Source organism: Microcaecilia unicolor, chromosome 2, assembly GCF_901765095.1.
Source record: "Microcaecilia unicolor chromosome 2, aMicUni1.1, whole genome shotgun sequence".
Lineage (NCBI taxonomy): Eukaryota > Metazoa > Chordata > Amphibia > Gymnophiona > Siphonopidae > Microcaecilia > Microcaecilia unicolor.
The window spans coordinates 149,033,611-149,054,608 of NC_044032.1; the positions used below are offsets into that span (position 1 = coordinate 149,033,611).

At 45.2% G+C, this 20,998-nt stretch overlaps 1 protein-coding gene across 1 annotated transcript in view; it reads right to left on the reverse strand.

The window, feature by feature from the left end:
- The window catches only part of KIAA0825 (KIAA0825 ortholog), a 584,207-nt gene that overhangs the window by 413,796 nt on the left and 149,413 nt on the right, over nucleotides 1-20,998 (reverse strand). The window contains 2 exon segments of the mRNA XM_030193391.1: nucleotides 1,195-1,385; nucleotides 11,234-11,384. Coding sequence (XP_030049251.1) covers nucleotides 1,195-1,385; nucleotides 11,234-11,384 — 342 coding nt within the window.

Consider the following 20,998-nt stretch of genomic DNA (forward strand, 5'->3'; position numbering starts at 1 on the left):
GGAAAGTCCCAAAGGTATCTATTTCACTGCTCCCTATTTCTGGAACTCTATGCCCCTCCAGCTCTGTGCAGACGTATCTTTTAAATCATTCAAATCTGCCTTGAAAACTTCACTTTTTCATCAAGCATTTGACTCCACTTAAGGTGGTAGTTTGGGTAATATCACTACTACTTATCATTTCTATAGCGCTACTAGATATACGTAGCGCTGTACACTGGACATAAAGAGAAAGTCCCTGCTCAAAAGAGCTTACAATCTAATTAGGACAGACAAACAGGACAAATAAGTTAAAACACGGGTACTGAACAAGTGATTAAGGGTTAGGAGTTAAAAGCAGAATAAAAAAGGTGGGTTTTTAGCCTAGATTTAAAGACGGCCAGAGATGGAGCTTGACGTACCGGCTCAGGAAGTCTATTCAGGCATATGATTCAGCAATAATCATTGCTCCCCTCTCTGTTTTGTTTTTCAACCCTGAACCCTATATCTCATTTTTACTTTGCCCCTGCCTCCCTACGCATTATATTCCATGATGATTGAAGCTCAGATGTATGCTTCTCTTCTCACTCATTGAAACTGTAGTTCCTTTTCCTTTTCTGTTTACCTATCTCCCTTGGTAGGTTTGCTGTATACTGCTATGATCTGTGAGTTAGTTAATGGTAGTATAACAAATGCAAATAAATAAAATTAAATCAATCTATGTGGATGTATAAAATAGGCAACCAGAGCTAGATCTGTACCAAACAAATTTACACACAAAACGTTACACCATTTCCAAAGATGATGTAAATTTGTACAGGTACTCCATAAATGTTTTGGCTTATTTTATAACATACGAGCATACACTTAAATCTGTATGCTGCATAACAGTAAGCACACTCTTTCCATGCACCTACATTTAATCCATGTATACTCCTGTGCAATTTTACAAAAGCCCTTTTCTACATATAAAATAAGCTTTGTATTTGGAAAGAGCTTCATGAAATTATCCCCAATATGTACACTATTGTTTATGAAATACAATTTCATATGATTTTAATACAAAATGTGATGAAACACAAGTATGTAAGATCCTATTCTTTAGGTCTCCATGCCTGTTAAGAGTAAAAGAAGCTTCTTAAAAAAAAAAAAAAGACTTTCTAAGTAGCACATAAAAACAAATGTAATTCAAAGGCTTAAATTCAAATATGTACCTACCTTATCTGTGAGATTCTTTTATAACTGGGACTGGCCTGAGAATATCGAGAGGCTAGAAAAGCCAAAGATTTCTCCAACACTTCTGTCAAAATCTCCTGAGCCATCTTTGGGGGAAGAACACTCCATAGATCGTGACGGAGAGCAGAGCAGAAATAGTGCCACATTTGAATAGAGAATGAGCATCTTTCCCCCTGACAAAAATCATCACACATTAAAAAAAATCATCTTCCTAAATTAGTATAGGCAGAAAGGAAATAGCTGGAGAGTTTCAGCTAGAAGATGCTCTAGAAAGCTAAGTTACTTACCTATATCAGGTGTTCTCCAAAGACAGTAGGCTTATTTTCTCACAAATGGGTTACATGATCCACAGAGCCCAGTACGGACACCACCAAGTGCACTGTCACTTTAAATCTTTAAGTCAGTGCTCCCACTGCACATGCATGGGTACCCTTCCACCCGACATGCAAGCGCAGGACCAGCAGTATAGTGTTAAAGCTAAGAAGACAACTCTAAGGGGAGGCAGAAGGGATGTGTCAATATATGCCTGCTGTCCTTGGAGAAATAACTTAGTGTTTTCTCCAAGAACAAGAAGGCATAATATTCTCACATACAGGACTCACTAGGTACCAGGCTCACAGGAAAGATATATTTTTGTAACTAAGTACATAGTGAGTCTGGTGCAAATAACAAGCAAGAGGGTGGAGTTGGATTTTTAAATAGTAAAAAGATTCCACAGGACTCTTGTCCAAACCAGCTATCCCACCTGGAATACTGCTCCAGACAGTAGTGAGTAGTGAAAGTGTGGACAGAAGACCACATAGCTGCACTGCAAATGTCTTGAACAGAGGCAGAGCGGAAATGGGCCACTGAGGCCACCATGACTCTCACATTATGAGCGGTGACCTGACCATGGAGGGTCCACCCAGCTTGAGTATAAGTATAGGAGATACAGAGGCATATTTTCAAAGCACTTTGGGAGGCTAAATTCCATAGGTTTCTATGGAACTTTGGGAGGCTAAGTGCTTTGAAAATGAGCTTGACAGTCAGTCAACCAAGTAGAGTTTGTATGCTTGGTGAAGGGAATTCCCAACCTGTTAGGATCAAAGGATATAAAAAGCTGGGAGGATTTCCATTGAGGTTTTGTTTGTTTTAGATAGTAAGCTAGAGTATGCTTGCAGTCTAAGGTATGCAGTGCTGCTTCTCCAGGATGAGAATGTGTTTTAGGAAAGCAGACAAAGTACAATGGACTGGTTGAGATGGAACTCTGAAACCACTTTTGAGAGGAATTCGGGATGGGTTCTGAGTACAAACCCATCGCGGTAGTATCTGGTATAACGTGGATCTGCCACAAGTGTTTGAAGTTCACTGATTCTTCTGGCACAAGTAAGAGCTATCAGGAACAGTACTTTATAAGTGAGGAACTTCAGTGAACGGGAACAAAGTAGTTTGAATGGATGTTTCATAAGAGAAGTGAGGACAACATTGAGATTCCATGCCACTGGAGGTGGTTTGATAGGAGGTTTGGTGTGAAATAAGCCCTTCATGAATCTAACCATCAAGGGATGAACTGAAATTGGCTTATTATCAATGTTAGTATGGAAAGCACTGATGGTGTTCAAATGTACTCTGATTGAGTTAGTTTTGAGTCCAGAATTTGAAAGATGGGGGAGGTATTCCATAAGGGTAGGTAGAGAACATATAGTAGGTTCAAGTGATGTAGTTGGCCACCAGAGAGAAAATCTTTTCTATTTTAATTGGTAAGACTTTCTTGTGGAAGGTTTTCTGGGTCAAGAAGTATTGTAGAGACTTTGGGAGGAAAGTTCAATTAATGGAGATCTATGTCATCAGGGAACAAGTCATCAAGGCTAGTGAGCGAGGGTCTGTATGAAGGAGGGATCCCTCATTCTGTGTTATTGAGAGAAAAAGAACTAGTCTGAATGGCTCCTTAGATGACAATTCTAGGAGAAGAGGGAAACAGATTTGATGAGGCCAGTATGGAGCATTTAGAATCATGTTCCCCTGGTCTCGGCATAGTTTGAGAAGAGTTTTTCCTATGAGAAGTAGTGGGGGAAAAGCATAGATTCATCCCCCACTGGAGTAAGAATGCATCCAGGATTATTTGGCTGGGAGCATAGATTCTAGAACAGAAGTGGGGAAGCTTATTGTTCTATGAGAAGTAAACAAGTCTATCACTGGAGTTCCCCACTGCTGAAATATTTGATGAACGAACAAGTGTTGAGAGATCATTTGTCAGGTTGAAGGATTCTGCTGAGTTTGTCTGCTACTGAATTTTGTTTTCCAGCTAGATAAACAGCTCTTATAAGGGTGTTTCGAGAACCAGCCCAAGTCCAGTTGTGAATGACTTGGAGGGGCATAATCGAACGGGGCGCCCAAGTTTTCCTGAGGATGTCCTCGCAGGACGTCCCCGCGAAGGGGCGGGGAAACCTGTATTATCGAAACAAGATGGGCGGCCATATTTCATTTCGATAATACGGTTGGGGACGCCCAAATCTCAACATTTAGGTCGACCTTAGAGATGGTTGTTCTTAGGGATGGTCGACCCCGGTTTTCGGCGATAATGGAAACCGAGGATGCCCATCTCAGAAATGACCAAATCCAAGCCATTTGGTTGTGGGAGGAGCCAGCATTCGTAGTGCACTGGTCCCCCTGACATGCCAGGACACCAACCGAGCACCCTAGGGGGCACTGCAGTGGACTTCACAAATTGCTCCCAGGTGCACAGCTCCCTTACTTTGTGTGCTGAGCCCCCAACCCCCCTCTAAAATAAAAATCCACTCCCCACAACTGTACACCACTACCAGCCCTAAGGGGTGAAGGGGGGCACCTACATATGGATACAGTGGGTTTCTGGTGGGTTTTGAAGGGCTCACATTTACCACCACAAGTGTAACAGGTGGGGAGGGATGGGCCTGGGTCCGCCTGCCTGAAGTGCACTGCACCCACTAAAACTGCTCCAGGGACCTACATACTGCTGTCATGGAGCTGGGTATGATATTTCAGGCTGGCATAGAGGCTGGAAAAAATATTTTAAAAAACATTTTTTTGAGGGTGGGAGGGTGTTAGTGACCACTGGGGGAGTAAGGGGAGGTCATCTGGTCATTTAGGGCACATTTTTGTGGCTTGGTCATAAGAAAAATAGGACCAGGTAAAGTCGTCCAAGTGTTCGTCAGGGACACCCTTCTTTTTTCCATTATTGGTCGAGGACACCCATGTGTTAGGCACGCCCCAGTCCCGCCTTTGACACACCCCCATGAACTTTGGTCATCCCTGCGATGGAAAGCAGTTGAGGACGCCCAAAATCAGCTTTCGATTATGCCGATTTGGGCGACCCTATGAGAAGGACACCCATCTTGCGATTTGTGTTGAAAGATGGGCGCCCTTCTCTTTCTAAAATAAGCCTGCTATCGGTCTTACCAATGTAAAGAAGCGAGCATGGACCCTGGATAATGTAAATAACAAAAGGTGTATTATAATCTGAAGTATGCCTAAAAAAGTATTTTTTATGTGTTCTTGGATGGACAAAATGGATGTTTCTATTTAGTCCAATAAAAAACTTATCAACTTATTTTCTTTTCTATGTTTTATTTTATTTCTATTAAACATAGACTGAAACACTACATTGGCCACATTTGTGATGGCCTGATATCTGGACAGGGGATTGCATAATAGGTTCCGGTAGAGTCTAATATTTTCACTTCTCTTCCTGAAGGAACAGAGGCATAAGATCTGGCACTGTGAATGTATTTTAAAACGGACTCTACCACTAAAGAATGATGTGGTAGTTGTGTTTTTTCTAAGTCTGCACATTTTTGCATTTTATATATTTTGTTAATTTGCTTTGGGACACTTTACTTTGAGAGGGACCTCCCAGTTGTTTTTAATAAAGTATTTTTCATAACAGAATGGAAGGGAACTATAATACTATCTCTTGGTAGAAAGTCATAATCTAGAACCTCAAAAAGTTCTGAATGAAGTTATTCCTCTGTTTCTAGTTTAAAGGATATAGCCTGAGCCATCTCACAAGAAAGCATGGAAAAAAATATATACTTTCTGGGGGAGACTTATGCCTCTGAGGTAGTGGTGAAGTATAGGAGCAAAATAAGCACTATAGAACACTATAAGCATTTGTAAGTAGAGGTGTGGCATGATCAAATTTCTGTAAACCTGTAATTAATTTAATAGAGGTGTTTTGTATCATTTGTAGATGCCGTAGATCTTACTGTCTCAAGGCTTTGTAAAGTGAATTACAGAAGTCAAGTTTTGAAATGACTAGGGAATGGACCAGCTTATTGAGAGCTGAAGAATGTAAAAGTGAACTAATGGAACGAATTATATGTAATTGGAAAAAGCAATGCTTAATAAGAGAAGAAAGCTGAGGTTGAAAATTTAAGGCATTATCAGTGAGAACCCCTAATAATTTCAAAGTCACTAGTGGGATTTGAATTTCACAAAGCAGACGTGGAATAGGTGTGTGACGCTCTTGTTAGGAAGAGGTGAGAACAAAAGTGCCTTCGATTTCTCTGGGTTAAGTTTGAGCTTATTGTCGTTTAACCATGTAGTTACCTGAATACGTTTTTCACTTGGAGAACAATTTTCTTGTGCGTTAAAATTTTTAGGTCACCTGCATACACAAAACCTGTAAGATCTATAGACTGTAATAGTGTCAAAAGTGGCATCATAAAAATATTAAACAGAGTCGTGGAAAATACAATTCCCCGAGGGACTCCACAGTTAAGAGACGAGGATCTAGAGAATTTTCCTTGATAGTATACTTGGTATTCCCGAGAAGATAGATATTAGTTGAACCAATCTAATACACAATACTAAGGTGTCTTAGATGTAGTAGAATTAACTTTCGGTGTAGGAGGAGCAATGGTGTCTACGGCTTCTTTCAGGGCTGAGTCAAATTCTGAAATTTGTTCAGAAAGAGAAAGACTAGAGAATTTAGAGATTGATAGATTAAGATGGGATTCTATTGATTCAGGAGTTAATTTTGACAAATATCGATAAGTAGTTAAGGAAATGTGAGATTTAGTTGGAATACAAAGATTAGCGTGTGATATGATGCGTAGAAGAGGACCAATGCTTATGCTTCTTGGGTTTCCCCCAATGCACAGCATCACGGTCCTTTGATGCCAAAGAGGATGACGTCAAACCTGTATGTGACCTCAGTGTCAGGTCCAATGCTGATCGGTCCTGAAGCCTATGCTCAGCGCCCGATACTGAGGGAGGTGGAGACCTCCTCGATCCCAGTACACTCCCAGTGGATGATGAAGCCCTTCAGAGATTCCTGGGCACCTCTCACCATCCTCACTTGCAAGGGAGTGGACAGCCATAACAGGTCAACTGAAGCTCAGCTGGCCTTCTCAAAGCTTACCTTCCTATCAGCTCCCCTATTGCAATGGCCTGATACATCGCATCCCTTATTTGTAGAAGTGGATGCCTCCTTTGTGGGGGTTGGGGATGTCCTTTCTCAGGCCTCTCCCAGCGAGCAACTGTTGCCCTGTTCCTTCTCTAAGAAGTTCATCCCGGCCGAACAAAACTATACCATTGGAGACCGTGAACTTCTGACCATCAAGTTAGCTCTAGAAGAGTTGAGACACACCCTTTCGTCATAACCACCGACCATAAGTACTTGATTTATCTACAGGAGGCCAAAAGACTGAACCCTCATCAGGCAGGTGGTCACTCCTCTTCTCCTGTTTTGATTTTTGGTTGACCTACCATCTAGTAGAAAAGAATGCCCAGGTGGACGCCCTCTCCTGGTCCTTCAATCACACTGGCACCATTTCTGAGCCTCAACCCATCATTGATCCAAGGAAGATTCTAGCTGTCTCCCAAATTACTGTGCCTCCTGGGAAGACCCCTTCCCGTGCACTCCGCTCCATGGATAAATCCTTCTTATCTGTTCCCTTCTCCACTACTGCCAACTCCAGACTTCGCGCCTTCTGTCTCGCTGCACCCTACGCCTGGAATAAACTTCCTGAGCCCCTACGTCTTGCCCCATCCTTGGCCACCTTTAAATCTAGACTGAAAGCCCACCTCTTTAACATTGCTTTTGACTCGCAACCACTTGTAACCACTCGCCTCCACCTACCCTCCTCTCTTCCTTCCCGTCCACATTAATTGATTTGATTACTTTATTTATTTTTTGTCTATTAGATTGTAAGCTCTTTGAGCAGGGACTGTCTTTCTTCTATGTTTGTGCAGCGCTGCGTATGCCTTGTAGCGCTATAGAAATGCTAAATAGTAGTAGTAGTAGTAGGAAGACACTGGTTCCTAAATGTCTAAAGAGGAAAGTCTTGCAGTGGGTGTATGATACTAAATTAGCAGGACATCCAGGAATACAGAAAACACTCCGGATGATAGAACTCCATTATTGGTGGCCTCAAGTGGCTCAGAAAGTTCAGTAATATGTTAACTTATGTGTCAATTGTGACAGAATTAAGCCAGTGCATGCCCACTTTGTGTAGCTTGCTTCAGCCTCTTCTGGTTCCCAAGAGACCCTGGTCAGACATTTCTATGGACTTTATCACTGATCTTCCACCCTCTCAAGGGTATACTACTATCTGGGTGGTGGTACACGCTTCTTGAAGATGGCATACTTTGTTCCCTGGAACTCCCTCCTGTTGATGGCCTCCTTGGCCCAGCTCTTTAAGCAAGGTGATATTTCATCTCCATAGACTACTGGAACACATTGTCAGCGATCGTGGAGTCCAGTTCACTTCTCGTTTCTGGCAAAAGCTCTGTAAGAACTTGACATCTAGTTGGACTTCCCTTCAGCCTATTTCCCTCAGTCTAATAGCCAGGCAGAAAGAGTAAACCAGATGATAAAAAGCTTCCTCTGAGCCTATGTTAATGAGCACGAAGATAACTAGGCGCCTCTACTCCCTTCAGTTGAGTTCTCATATAATAATTATGTTAGTACAGTAACCAATTCTTCTCCCTTTTATGTGGTATATGGGCAACATCCCCGGATTCCAGTACTGGTCCACCTGTCTTCCTCCATGCCTGTGGTCCAGCGGGCGACTGAAGACATCCAGGAAATTTTGCACCAGACTCAGCGACTACTCATGCAGACGTCAGCCAGTTACAAGAAGGACAATCGCAAGGGATGGTCAGCCCCCACATTTCACCCTGGGGAGAAGGTGTGGCTGAGCACCAGGCACCTACGACTCAAGGTTCCCTCTTAGAAAATCACACCCAGGTTCATTGATCCTTTTGCAGTGCAATGTCAACTGGGTCTAGTTATGTATCGATTACATCCACAATGTCTTCCATGTCTCCCTGCTAAAACCTGTGGTGTTATGTTATTGAGGGGGGCGGCTACAGACCCTCCACCGCCTACACCGGCAGTTGCCACTGACCCAGAGTTTGAGGTACAGGATATACTGGATGCTATGAGAATCAGGGGAAGCTACACTATCTCTTGCCCTGGAAAGGTTATGGACCAGAAGATAATACATGGGAACCTGCTGTTAATGTGCGAACCCCAGTATTCATTAGGCATTTTCATCACCTTTATCACCTCAAGCCCAAACCTAGGGGGCCAGAGAGGGGGTTTCGGGAGGGGATGCTGTAATGTTCCTCACCTGGTTCAAGAAACCACTAGAGTCCTGCAGCATTCTATGCCTAGAGTCGTTACTTCTTGGTTGCTGCATTTCCCTTTAATAGCCCTAAATGGGGTGCTGACAGATGATCTCACAAATATTTAAGGAAGCGTTCTACATTCTACCAGTGCTTCATCAACAGGTTTCCAGTGTTGTGCTTTTCCAGTGCTCATTACCTGGCTAGTTCCTGCTTCAAGCCTTGTTTATTCCTGCTCCCAGCTCTGCATGTCCCAGTCTTCAAGCCCTGCTCGTTTGCTTGTTCCTGTCTCCAGCCTTGCTGTTCTAGCTACTCCCCGCCTCAACTCCAACAGGTCAGCTCCCAAGGGCTCTTTTAAGAGCCAACCTCTAAGCCGCCCCTGTCGTGTTTCACCTAGTCTGCTAGGCATTGCCTAGTGCTATGCTTCAGCCAGTCTGAGTCAGGTCCTGCCTTCTCTAGCTCCTGAACTGTGCCAGGTGGTCTTGTCGATGAGGACCTGTGCGGCATTTACACTGCACAGAGCCAATCTCATCACAGCCCAAGGGCTCACCTTCTCCAACCATGACAAAAAAGCATCCTCCCTGCTCCATGGAAAAATTAAGACTAAGGGGACCAGAGCTTGTGCATCGGGGGGAGGGGGGGGGGGAGGCACCAGCGCATGCATGGTGGGACGCTGTTAGAAAATTCTTGAACTTACTAGTCAGTGTTCACACAGGGCTCTGTCGGATGATGTCATACAGATGTGAGAATACGATCACCTGCTTGTCTTCTGAGAAAAACTCCTTTCTTTGAAAAACAATCTTTTTCTGGTGTGGTTCACAGCAGAAGAATTTTTTCAAATACTGCAAAAAACGATGCTCTCAGCAGAAAGCATCCTAGTATCCTGACATCCTGAAGCAATATGGGGCAATTATTTATTGTTTGTGAAAAAAGAACTATTCCATTCTACACCAGTTTATTCTCTGACTTGTGCTGTTATTCTCTCCTAGCTGTAAACAAATTCATGCCAAGAGACAAGACACACCTAAGAAATGTATCCTTAATCTACGATCTGAAGAGGAACATTCCAATTTATTACTGTAATATTAAATAATAACTTCAACCAAAACACATATTACCAAACAAACTGGGCTTTCATTGTTCTTCATTGGGAATATCATATTTCAAATATTTGAAGAAGTGCTCAAAATTCAACATGAAAATAACTAACTTCCAACTTACGGCTCCTTTTAGAAAGCCAAGCTAGCAATTCTGGCATGGCAAATGTGATGAAGCCCATTCAATTATGGGCTTCATCACATTTGCCGTGCGGGAATTGCTAGCGCAGCTTTATAAAAGAAGCCCTTACTGAACAGACAAAATTAAGAGAAAAGATTGATTTTCAATGGTAGATGCAAATAGGAAATGGGGTGGGAAGCAAATATCGGCTCTTCGCTAAGACCACAGGACACCAGAATGTAGAAAAACCTTTATTGGTGGTAAAATAAAGGACTCGACACGACATCGTGTTTCGGTGAAAAGTGCTTTCCTCAGGAGTACAGGAAAGTGCACACTGATATCACAGATGCATTTCAAGATATAAAGTGGTACTCCTCCCCTAGTTATCCACCACTGGGTGCCACATAGGTAGAGTGGTTATGAAGATGTGCAGACAGACAGAGAAAGAAGCATCGGCATCTTCACAACCACTCTACCTATGTGGCTCCCAGTGGTGGATAACTAGGGAAGGAATACCACTATACATCCCAAAGTGCATCTGTGATATCAGTGTGCACTTTCCTCTACTCCTAAGGCTGGCACGTTTTGCTGAAACACGGTGCCGTATCGAGTCCTTTATGTTACCACTAATGAAAGTTTTTCTACATTCTGGCATCCTGTAATCTTAGCGAAGAGGCGTCATCCACTTCCCAGTTTCCTACTTGCATCTACCTATTGGATTTTTGTGCTCTACATGTACATGGTTCTTGTGTTATTTTCAATGGTGTCATACTGTAGATATGAAGAGTAATACAGTGACTCATCCAAGCTCAAGGTTAGTAACAGAGTAAAACAGTGACTCTTCCAAGCTCAAGGTTAGTAACACAGGAGAATCAAACTTGTATCCCAAGACTTTTCTTTAAGTCATTTTCCAATGTTCTCCATCTCAAGTATTCCTTATTCTTTAAAATACTATTTACCATGGCTTAACCATGTGATCATAAGGGAAAGTTTATGCTCAATCAATACAGTGATTAACACAAAAACTGTTAACTGTGATTTAGTTCAAATGTTTTTAAATGGATGCTACAAAACTGAGCTATTTGGGAGAAGAAATAATTTTATATATTAATAAGCTGTTATATGCAAAAAGGAATTTTACAATTCTAATTAGTTTAGGAGAAGCAAGCAATAAAAAATGCCCATGTAAAACAACAGATAGTAAACATCATACCTCATAAAAAGCTTGGCAGTCATTCCAGTGGTGGCTCTCTGCATCCTGAAGAATGCTTGTAAAACAGATTCTGACTGAGTAGTTTATTACTTGACACTGGAGAGCGCTGATGAATTCCTGATATTGCTGGACAGGCACTAGAGATAGGGGCCTGCTCAGAGACAATGATGAAAGAGATAATGACTTAGGATTGTGCAGTAGTTTTAGTTCTTTACTTTCAACAAGTTGTTGGGTTTTTTTTCTTTTTGTAATAAATAAACATGATAAATTGTTTTGATTATGAAGTATCAGTCTCTCAGTTCCTGGTGCTGCAATATTTATTCATCATTGACTTTAAAAACTAAATAAGGAAAACAAAATCTGAGCATTTGAAACACTACATTTGTATATCTGCTACACCACAAATATATGCTTCAGTCTAGATTCACTACACTGTTGATATCTCATTCATAAATTTAAAAAAATAGTTACAACACTTATTAAGGATAATTTTCTAAACATAAGCCCCCTCATGCTATAACAAATCACCTAAGACATATATGTGCTTACATTTACGGCCACCCAATATTCTGTAATTATATATTAAATGGTTTAGCACATAACTGTAAGGGGACATTTGCAGGGGAAGGGTGTGGGCATGTTATAAGCATGGCCAACCTTTACTTAAGCAGCTTACAGAATACTGTAAGTTGTGTGTATAAATGCTGCATTTAGGTATGCGAATTTACACCAGCCATAGACCTGGCATAAATGTGCACGCCTATACTTAGGTGCACATTTAGGTGTAACAACGCCAGTTTACACTAGTATTCTATAAAGCAAAAACATTTTCCTTTAGCAGATATTCTCAGAGAACAGTAGGCCAGTCCAGGGGCATTCGGGCTCAGGCCCACCCAGCAGTGGAGCACCCTTAACAGCACCGGCACGCAGAAGAGCACCTTTATCAGCAAGGCAGCGGAGGGAGCAGGCTGAGCTCCCACGATCCCGCATCTACCTCCCTCTGTCTCAGCAGCAGCGATAGCAATTCATACTTGCTGCCTACTGCGTCTAACCCAGAAGCATCTCCTCTGCCGTGTCCCGCCCCCATTATCACAACTTCCTGTTTCTGCTGGGGCAGGACATGGCAGAGGAGACGCTTCAAGGTTAGCGGAGGTAGGTAGTGTCTGGGAATCGCTGCCGCTGAGAGAGAGGGGGGCAGATGCAGGATCGTGGGAGCTCAGCCTGCTTCCTCCAATATCGGCGCTGTTAAGGGTGGTGCCCCATTGAAGTAAGAGGGAGAGTTCGGGAGAGGTCGCCTTCTGAAAGATAGATGCTGCATGGGGAGGGGGCATGAGGTGGAGAGGGGCAAGAGAGAGAGAATTGTGGGACATAGGGTAGAGAGGGGTAAGAAAGGAAAAAATCTTGCATATGGTGGGGGAGGGGAGAGGGGCATGCTGTATGGGGAGGGGAAAGGGACATGATGCATAGAGAGGGGAGAGGGATGAGAGAGGGAGAAATGTTGGACATAGGGGTAGTGGGGAGGGAGAGATGGTAAATGTTGGCCATGGGGTGGTGAGGAGGGGAAGATGGTGAAAAATTGGAGATGATGGTGGAGGGCAGGAAGAGATGCTATAGGGGGAAGCGAGAGATGTTGGATGGGGTACAAGGGAGGGGGAGAGGCAAAAATGTTGGACATGGCAGTGGAAGGGTGGAAGGGAGGAAGAGAGGAAGATAGAAAATGCTGCACGGGGGGAAGGGGAAGAGAAGTGTTGGACCCATGGCACAACAGAGGCAGAAATGGTGGAAAGTGGGAGAGAGGGAGATATATTGGACCGGGGGGTGAATGAGAAAGAGAGAGAAACACAGGAGGTGGAGAGAGGAGAAAGGAGCAGAAGGGTGATGGAGAGATGCCGGACAGTGGGAGTGAGGGAAGAGAGAGGGAGAAATGTTGGAACATGGGGGAGAGGGCAGGAGGGAAGAGAGAAGGAGCAGAGAGATAGAAGCAGGTGTAGTGAAGGTAAAACAAGACAAATGGACAGCAGCCACTTGAAAGAGAATTAGAAGACGACAGACAGGAAAGCAGAAAAGAAACTGCAACCAACATGATGGAAAAATACACAATGTCCAGATCACAAAAGGTAGAAAAAAGCAATGTATTTTGAATGTTTTAAATGGAATATGTTGCCTTTGGGAAATCTACATAGCAAATGTGTTTGTATCATGTTTAGGAGAAAGGAAATGCATTTCTATTTTTATTTCTCAAGTGTTGAAGTACATGCTAAGTTTAACTTTTTGGGGTTCTGAGTTCAATTTTTGTCTAAATATTTTTATTTCTGATATGTGATCCCCTGTTCTGTATTTGGTGAGGGTCTGTTGGTGTGACAGTAATGGCAGGTGGGGAAATCAGAGGGAAGGCAGGGAGGAGAGGGGATCAGGGAGGGGGCCCTAGCATGTCTAACACCAGTTCTGACCCTTGCTGTATAGCTGGTAGGGATCCTAAGCCTCCCCAGCTGAGGACCTCCTCCAAAGACGGCCAGAACTTCCTTCTACCAAGCTCTGCAGTTGGTGACAGCATGCTTGAGTCACCGACAGCTAAACACGCATAGAGTGCTGGCATCAGTGGCTTACAGATGTTGCTGCTGCCTGCCAAGTTTGGTAAAAGGGAGTTCTGGCCACCTTCAGAAAAAGTCTTCAGCTGACAGAGCTTGAGGATCCTTATTAGCTAATGTATTTATATTTTGCGGTAGGGCAGGACAGAGAAAATATTGTTCCCACCCACTTTGGGCTCAGGCCCATCCAAAATTGGCTGTCTGGCTATGCCACTGGGCCAGTCATTCACACATTTGGGTGACGTTATCCATGTTGCCCAGTGTGTAACACTTTCATAGCGTATACAACTTTAAGAACACACACCAGTGTCCTCACTGCACATGCGCACGTTCCTTCCCACCCGTCGTTAGAGTGCAGGACCAGCAGTACAGTATAATAACTATAAAAAAACAACTCCAAGGGACGTGGGCACTAAGTGAGAATGACTGGTATGCTATCCTCACAGAATACCTACTACAAGTAAGTATCTTTGCTTTCTACAAGGACAAGCAGGCCACATCATACTTGCACTTGGGAATCCATAGCTACCAGGCTCAACAAAAACAACAACAGTAGGACAATGGGAACTCGCAAAACTAAAAACCAACTAACCTGAAACTATATACATACTGTGTGGGAGTGCAGCCTGGAACAAAACAAAACAGGCCTAGGAGGGTGAATTTGGATCCTACACCCCAAACAAATTCAGCAGAACTCTCTGTCTAAACTGACTATCACATCGGGTGTTCTGTTCAAGACAATAGTGAGATGTGAATGTGTGGACTGAAGATCATGTTGCAACCTTCCAAATCTCTTCTATAGAGGCTGATCTCAAGAGGGCTACCGACACAGCCATGGCTCTGACATTATAAGCCTTGACATGACTCTCAAGAGTCAGCTCAGCCAGCATGGGCATAAGTGAAAGAAATGCAATCTGCCAGTCAATTGGAGATGTGCTTTTCCGGTTGGCGACCCCCATCCTGTTGGGATAATAAGAAACAACAAGCTGGGTGGACTGTCTGTAGGGCTTAGTCCACTCCAAGTAAAAGGCCAATGCTCGCTCATAGTCCAAAGTGTGCAGTGTGCTTTTGCCAGGATGGACATACGGTTTGGGAACAAATGTTGAAAGGGGAATCGACTGGTTCAAATGGAACTCCAACACAACCTTAGATAGGAACTTATGGTGCTGTAAAATACTCTGTTATGATAAAACTTAGTGTAAGGTGGCTCTGCTATTAGGGCCTGAAGCTGACTGACCGCTGACCACCAAAAACAAGACCTTCTAGGTCAAGTACTTTAGAAGACAGGAATCGAATCAAGCGGCTCAAAAGGAGCTTTAAAATGGGTGAGGACAATGTTGAGGTCCCATCACACTGGCGGAGGTTTCATAGGGGGCTTTGTCAATAGCAAACCTCTCATGAAGTGAACTAGAGGCTGTCCAGAGATGGGCTTACATTCCCCAAGTGATGAAAAGCACCAATCGCACTGAGGTGAACCCTTACAAAGTTGGTTTTGAGACCAGACTCGTAAAAGTGTAGAAGGCATTCAAGCAGGGTCTGTGCAAGGCAAGAAATAGGATCTAGGGCTAAGCCCTCACACCAGATGGCAAACATCCTCTATCTGAAAGAATAACACCACTTAGTGAAATCTTACCTGGAAGGCAGCAAAACCTTGGAGACACCCTCAAGAAGATGCAAGGTGCAAATTCCAAGCCCTCAAGATCCAGGCTGTGAAGGCCAGGGACTGGTGGTAGGAATACTGAAGAGATCCCTCGCTCTGCATGTTGAGAGTTGGAAAACAGAGGATAACTCCAGAAGGAGAGGGAACCACATCTGCATGGGCCAAGGGGCAAACAATATCATGGTGTCACAGCGCTGCCATGACTCCCACCCCAACACACCTCCTCTTTGTTGGGTACAGTGGTGTTCATCGTGGCTGGCCTCTGGCATCTTAGGGGGGTTGAGTGGCCTCTTGGTGTTTATGGGTGTGCTGGGATGCCGCCAGGCTGCTTCTACAATCTCCTGTGCAGGAGCAGCTAGGCACGTACAGGCATCGGAAGCTCTTCATTTGAAGATTCTTCGGTGGGAATGTCTAGGGAACACCTTCCTTTGACGTCTACAGCACAGCCTTATTTTATGGTGTTTGGGACACTGCTCAGAGGCCTTCGCAATGGCTCCTTTTGGATGCCTTGATCACAAGGTCTCACTGCTTTGTGTGCGTTCCGGTTCCTGTTCCTGCTTCTGCCTTGCTTATCGCCAGCCCTGCCTTGTCTCCGAGTTCCTGCCAAGCTCCAGCCCTGCCTTGTCTCTGAGCTCCTGCCAAGCTCCAGCACTACCTTGTTTCCGAGTTCCTGCCAAGCTCCAGCCCTGGTTCTGAGTTCCTGCCAAGCTCAAGCCCTGCCTCCAGACTTTGCTTTGTCTTGGACCCGGCCTTGGACTCTTGTTCCTGCCCCGACTAGCCCTGTCTTGCCTAGACCTTGCTGTCCTTCATGCCTTGCTTTGCCTTTGGTGTCTAGTCTTAGTCTTATCTGCCTTGCTCATTGTCTTGTCCTGTGCCGTCCAGATCCAGTTCTTGCCGTGCCCTCAAATTGCCTGGCTGGATCCAGTTTTAGCCTAGTTTCTTGTCTTGCCTTGTCCTCTTTGGGTTCCAATTCTAGTCCTGCTGCCTTGTTTTTCCTTGCCTTGTCTGGATTCGGTCCCTGTCTGTCTTGCCTAGCTTAGACTAGCCTTCCCCAGTCTTGTCTAGTTCTAGCCTTGTCTGGTCTAATCTTGCCTTGCCCAGTCCTGCCTTGGTTCTTGCCTGGGATCACCTTGACCTGTGCCAGCCCAGGGGACTTATCTACTGCAGTCAGGGTCCAGCTGTGGCCTAAGGGCTCACTGTCCTATGTTTGTGACAAATTGAGAAGACCATCAACTCAAAGAGTTGCCTGGTGTTGGTGTTCCTGCAATGACCTTGTTTACAGTGTAGTCCTGCTTCAGCATCTTTTCTCCAGTTTGGTTTGCCTCAGCCTTGTCTAATTCAACCCAGAACCAAGCCATTCGCACAGATTAGTTCCACCAACCAGAAAAGTGTTCTCGTTGGAACAAGGATGCTGCAGATCTCCTGTTGGGTAGGAGGCTACTTTGGAGTAGCTTGCTTGCGTTCACTCATGGATGATTATATGGCCAAGGATCCTGAGAACAAATGTCTTCAACCTTCTGTTTCTTGTACCATGCCTGAGGAACAGGACCATAGGGATGTGGTCTAGGACACCGTTGTTTCCAGATGGGCCTGCGGTTTCAAGGACTCTTCATGGATGTCTGTTAGTCCTGTTCCTGTGTTCCTGAGTAGGCTCTTCAGTTTTCCATGCCACTTTGCCCCAGACCGAAGGGAGGAGGCCTTTGAGGAGGAGGTACTGTCATAGCTTGGCCATGATTCCCACTCCGATGCACCTCCTCTTTGTCGGGTCCCCTGGTGTTCGTCGTGGCGGGCTTCCAGCGTCTTACTGTGGCTGAGTGGCCTCGCTGTGTTTCCAAGTGTGCTGGGACGCCACCAGGCTGCCTCTCCAATCACCAGTGCAGGAGTGCCTAGGCGCTGTTTTGAAGATCCAGTGGCAGGAGTCTCCGGGGAACGCATTCCTGTGATGTATAAAACAGAGCCCTATTTTAGGGTGTTCAGGACTCTGCTTAGAGGCCTTCGCAATGGCTCCTTTTGGGGCCTTGATTACAAGATCTCCCTGCCTTGTGTGCATTCCAGTTCCTGTTCCTACTTCTGCCTTGGACCCAGCCTTGCCTGCTTTTCTTATCTCCAGCCATGCCTTGTCTCTGAGCTCCTGCCAAGCTCCAGCCCTGCTTTGTCTATGAGTTCCTGTCAAGCTCCTGCACTACCTTGTCTCTGAGTTCCTACAAAGCTCCAGTCCTGCCTTGTCTCATAGTTCCTACCTTGCTCCTGCCCTGCCTCCAGAATTTGCCTAGTCTTGGACTCAGCCAGTCTTGCCTTGGACTCTTGTTCCAGCCCTGACTAATTCTGCCTTGCCTAGACCTTGTCTTCCTTTGTGCCTTGCTTTGCCTTTAGAGTCTTGTCTTATCTGTTTTGCTCATTGTCTTGTCCTATCCCATCCGCATCCAGTTCTTGCCTTGCCCTTGTTTTGCCTGTCTGGACACAGTTTTAGCCTAGTTTCTTGTCTTGCCTTCTCCTGTCTGGGTTCCAGTTCTAGCCCTGCTGCCTTGCTTTTCCTTGCCTCATCTGGATCCAGTCCCTGTCTCGTCTGTATTCCCTTGTCCCATTGGATCTTGCATAGTCTAGCCTTGCCTTGCCCAGTCTTGTCTAGTTCTAGCCTTATACTGTCTAGTCTTGCCTTGCCCAGTCCCGTCCTGGATCCTGCCTGGGATCATCTTGCCTTGTGCCAGCCCAGGGGTTCAACTGTGGCCTAAAGGCCTCACATCCTGTGTTCATGACACATGGCTCCTTGGTCTTGCTTGGGTTTCAGCAAAATCTTCCCCATGAGATGGATGGCAGGGTACACATACAGAAGATCGTTCTCCCATAGGAGGAGGAAGGCATCCAACGATAATCTGCCGTGTGCCCTGACCCTGGAACAGTATTGAGAGACTTTGTAGTTGAATGGAGTTACAAAGAGATCCACCGAGGGGGGTGCCCCACTCCCTGTAGATTTTGCTGAGCGACCACTCGAAAAGCTGAATGACCCTGATTAGTATGCCGGCCAGGGTGTTGGATTTGTTTGCAAGGTATGTGGCCCTGAGAATTATCTTGTTCTAGACAGCCTAGTGCCACATCCGGACAGCCTCCTGACAGATGGTATGATCCAGTACCTCCCCCCCCCTTTTTGTTGGTATAATACATTGCAATCTGACTGTCCCTTTGAATGAGTACAATTTGGTTGAACAGCCAATCTCTGAAAGCCTTTAGAGAGTTTCAGATTGTTTGAAGCCCCAGAAGATTGATCTGAAAATCTGTTTCCTGGGCCAACCAAGCACCCTGGGTGTAAAGCCCGTCCAAATTAGCTCCCTATCCCAGGGCATCAGTATTCTGAACCTTCTGGGGCTGAGTGATTTGGAATGGAAGTTCCACAGTCAAACAGTATCGGATTGCCCATCAGAAGAGGGATTGAACCAACTCCAATGTTAGTTGGATGACATCTGCTAGGTTCCCAGAGGCCTGACACCACTGGGAAGCTAGAGTCCATAGGGCAGTTCTTGTGTGCAGGTGTGTCAAGGCAGTGACATGCACCGTGGAGACCATGTATCCTAGCAACCTCAACATCTGCAGAGCTGTGACCCACTGGCTGGCTCAAACCCGAGTAGCTAGCATGACTAGGGTGTCCACCCTCTAGTAGGGCTTCAATGAATTCCAATTGCTGAACTGGAAACAGATGGGACTTGGAGTAGTTTAAAACAAACCCTTGTAGGTCCAGCAACCAAATAGGTCTCCCCATGGACTCCTGAGCAAAGTATTTCAACGTGCTCTTTAACAGCAAATCATTCAGGTAGGGAAACACATAGTCTGCATAGCAAGGCTGCGACTACCGTTAGACACTTGGTAAAAATCCTGGGAGCTCACACAAAGCCAAACAGAAACACGCGGTACTGGAAGTGACATGTTCCCATCTGAAATCTGAGATACTTTCTGTGGCCTGAATCATTGAAAGAAGGATGCCCATGGAAACCATCCTGAATTTTTCTTTGACCAGAAATTTGTTCAGTGCCCTTAAGTCTAGGATGGAACCCCCCCCCCCCCCCCCCCATTTTCTTTGAGACAAGGAAGTACCTGGAATAGAATCCCTTCCTTTCTTCCCCTGGTGGAAGAGGCTCGACCATATGGGCCTTTAGAAAAGTAGAGAGTTCCTCTGCAAGTACTTCCCTGTAATCAGAGCTGAAGGAACTTGCTCTTAGAGAGCAAGTTGGTGGTCCTGGATACCAGTGAAGGGTGTAATCAAGACGGACAATCTGAAGGTTACAAGGGGACACCTTTCTTGGAAACAAAACTCAGTTTCCCTCCCACTGGTAGGTTGTCTGGAATGGTCATGGTTATGGCAGCTCTGCTCTGCTGGATCCAGTCAAAAACTTGTCTCCTCTTTTGACTGGGGAGACGGCTGGGTATTAGGCGCACGCGGTTGACAAGAATGAGCATGCTGGGGATGAGCTTGTTGAAACTGGCGAGAAGGAGCATACCTGAGCCTCTTAGTGGGGAGCTCTCTTTGTCTTGCCTGAAAACCTTCTGGATGAGAAGGGTGCAGAAGGTGTCCAGCAGAAAAGAGTATCGATGGCATCAGTATGATTTTTTTATGAGGTCAGCGACCTCCTCCGCCTTCTCTTCAAAAAGATCTCCCTGGCACCTGTCTCCCATCAATCTCTGCTGGACCACCAGAAACAAATTAGAGACACGCAGACATGAGAGTCTGCACATCACTATACTCTGGGCAGACATCCTGGATGACACATCAAAAGTATTATAAGCACTCCTAGTCAAAAACTTACGACATGCTTTCTGCTACTTGGCCAGCTAGCAAACAGATTCGGCCTGCTCTGGTGGGAGAGAATCAGCCAAATCACTTATACTGCACACCAAGTTCCACAAGTAAAGGCTTATGTAGCGCTGGTATGACTGTATTCGGGAGATGAGCACAGAGGCCTGATATATATCTTGTGCCCAAAAGAGTCCAGGGTTCGAACTTCTCTGCCTGGGGGCGCAGAAGCAAAATCTCTAGAAATCCTGGCTCTTTTGAGCGCAGATTCCACAACTAGGGAATGATGAGGAAACTGTGGCTTATCAAACCCAGGGGAACTCTGGATCCAACTCATGGTGTTTATCTTCTTGGGGAGGACAGGAACCAACAAAGGTGTTCGTCCTCTGTCTCCAAATGAATAGGGATAGCAGCCTCCAACTCCTGACAAAATCTGGGAAGGGAAGGCTCACAGCTGGAGCCTCTCTCTTTTCCTCAGGTGGAGAGGGATCAGAAGGGATATCATATGACTTCTCCTCCTAGAATTACCATGGACCCTCCTCATATGCCCTTGCGTGCTCCATGTCGGTATCAGCAAAGAACTCCTCATGGGAGGGTTGAAACCAAGCCTGCCTCATGTATGAGGAACTTGGTTCTTGTCTAGAAGGCATCGAGATATAGGCTCCACCCTCGACTCCAGCAAAGTTTCATCCATTGACATCAAGGGGGTGCCAGCACGGGCAGCTGTAGACACT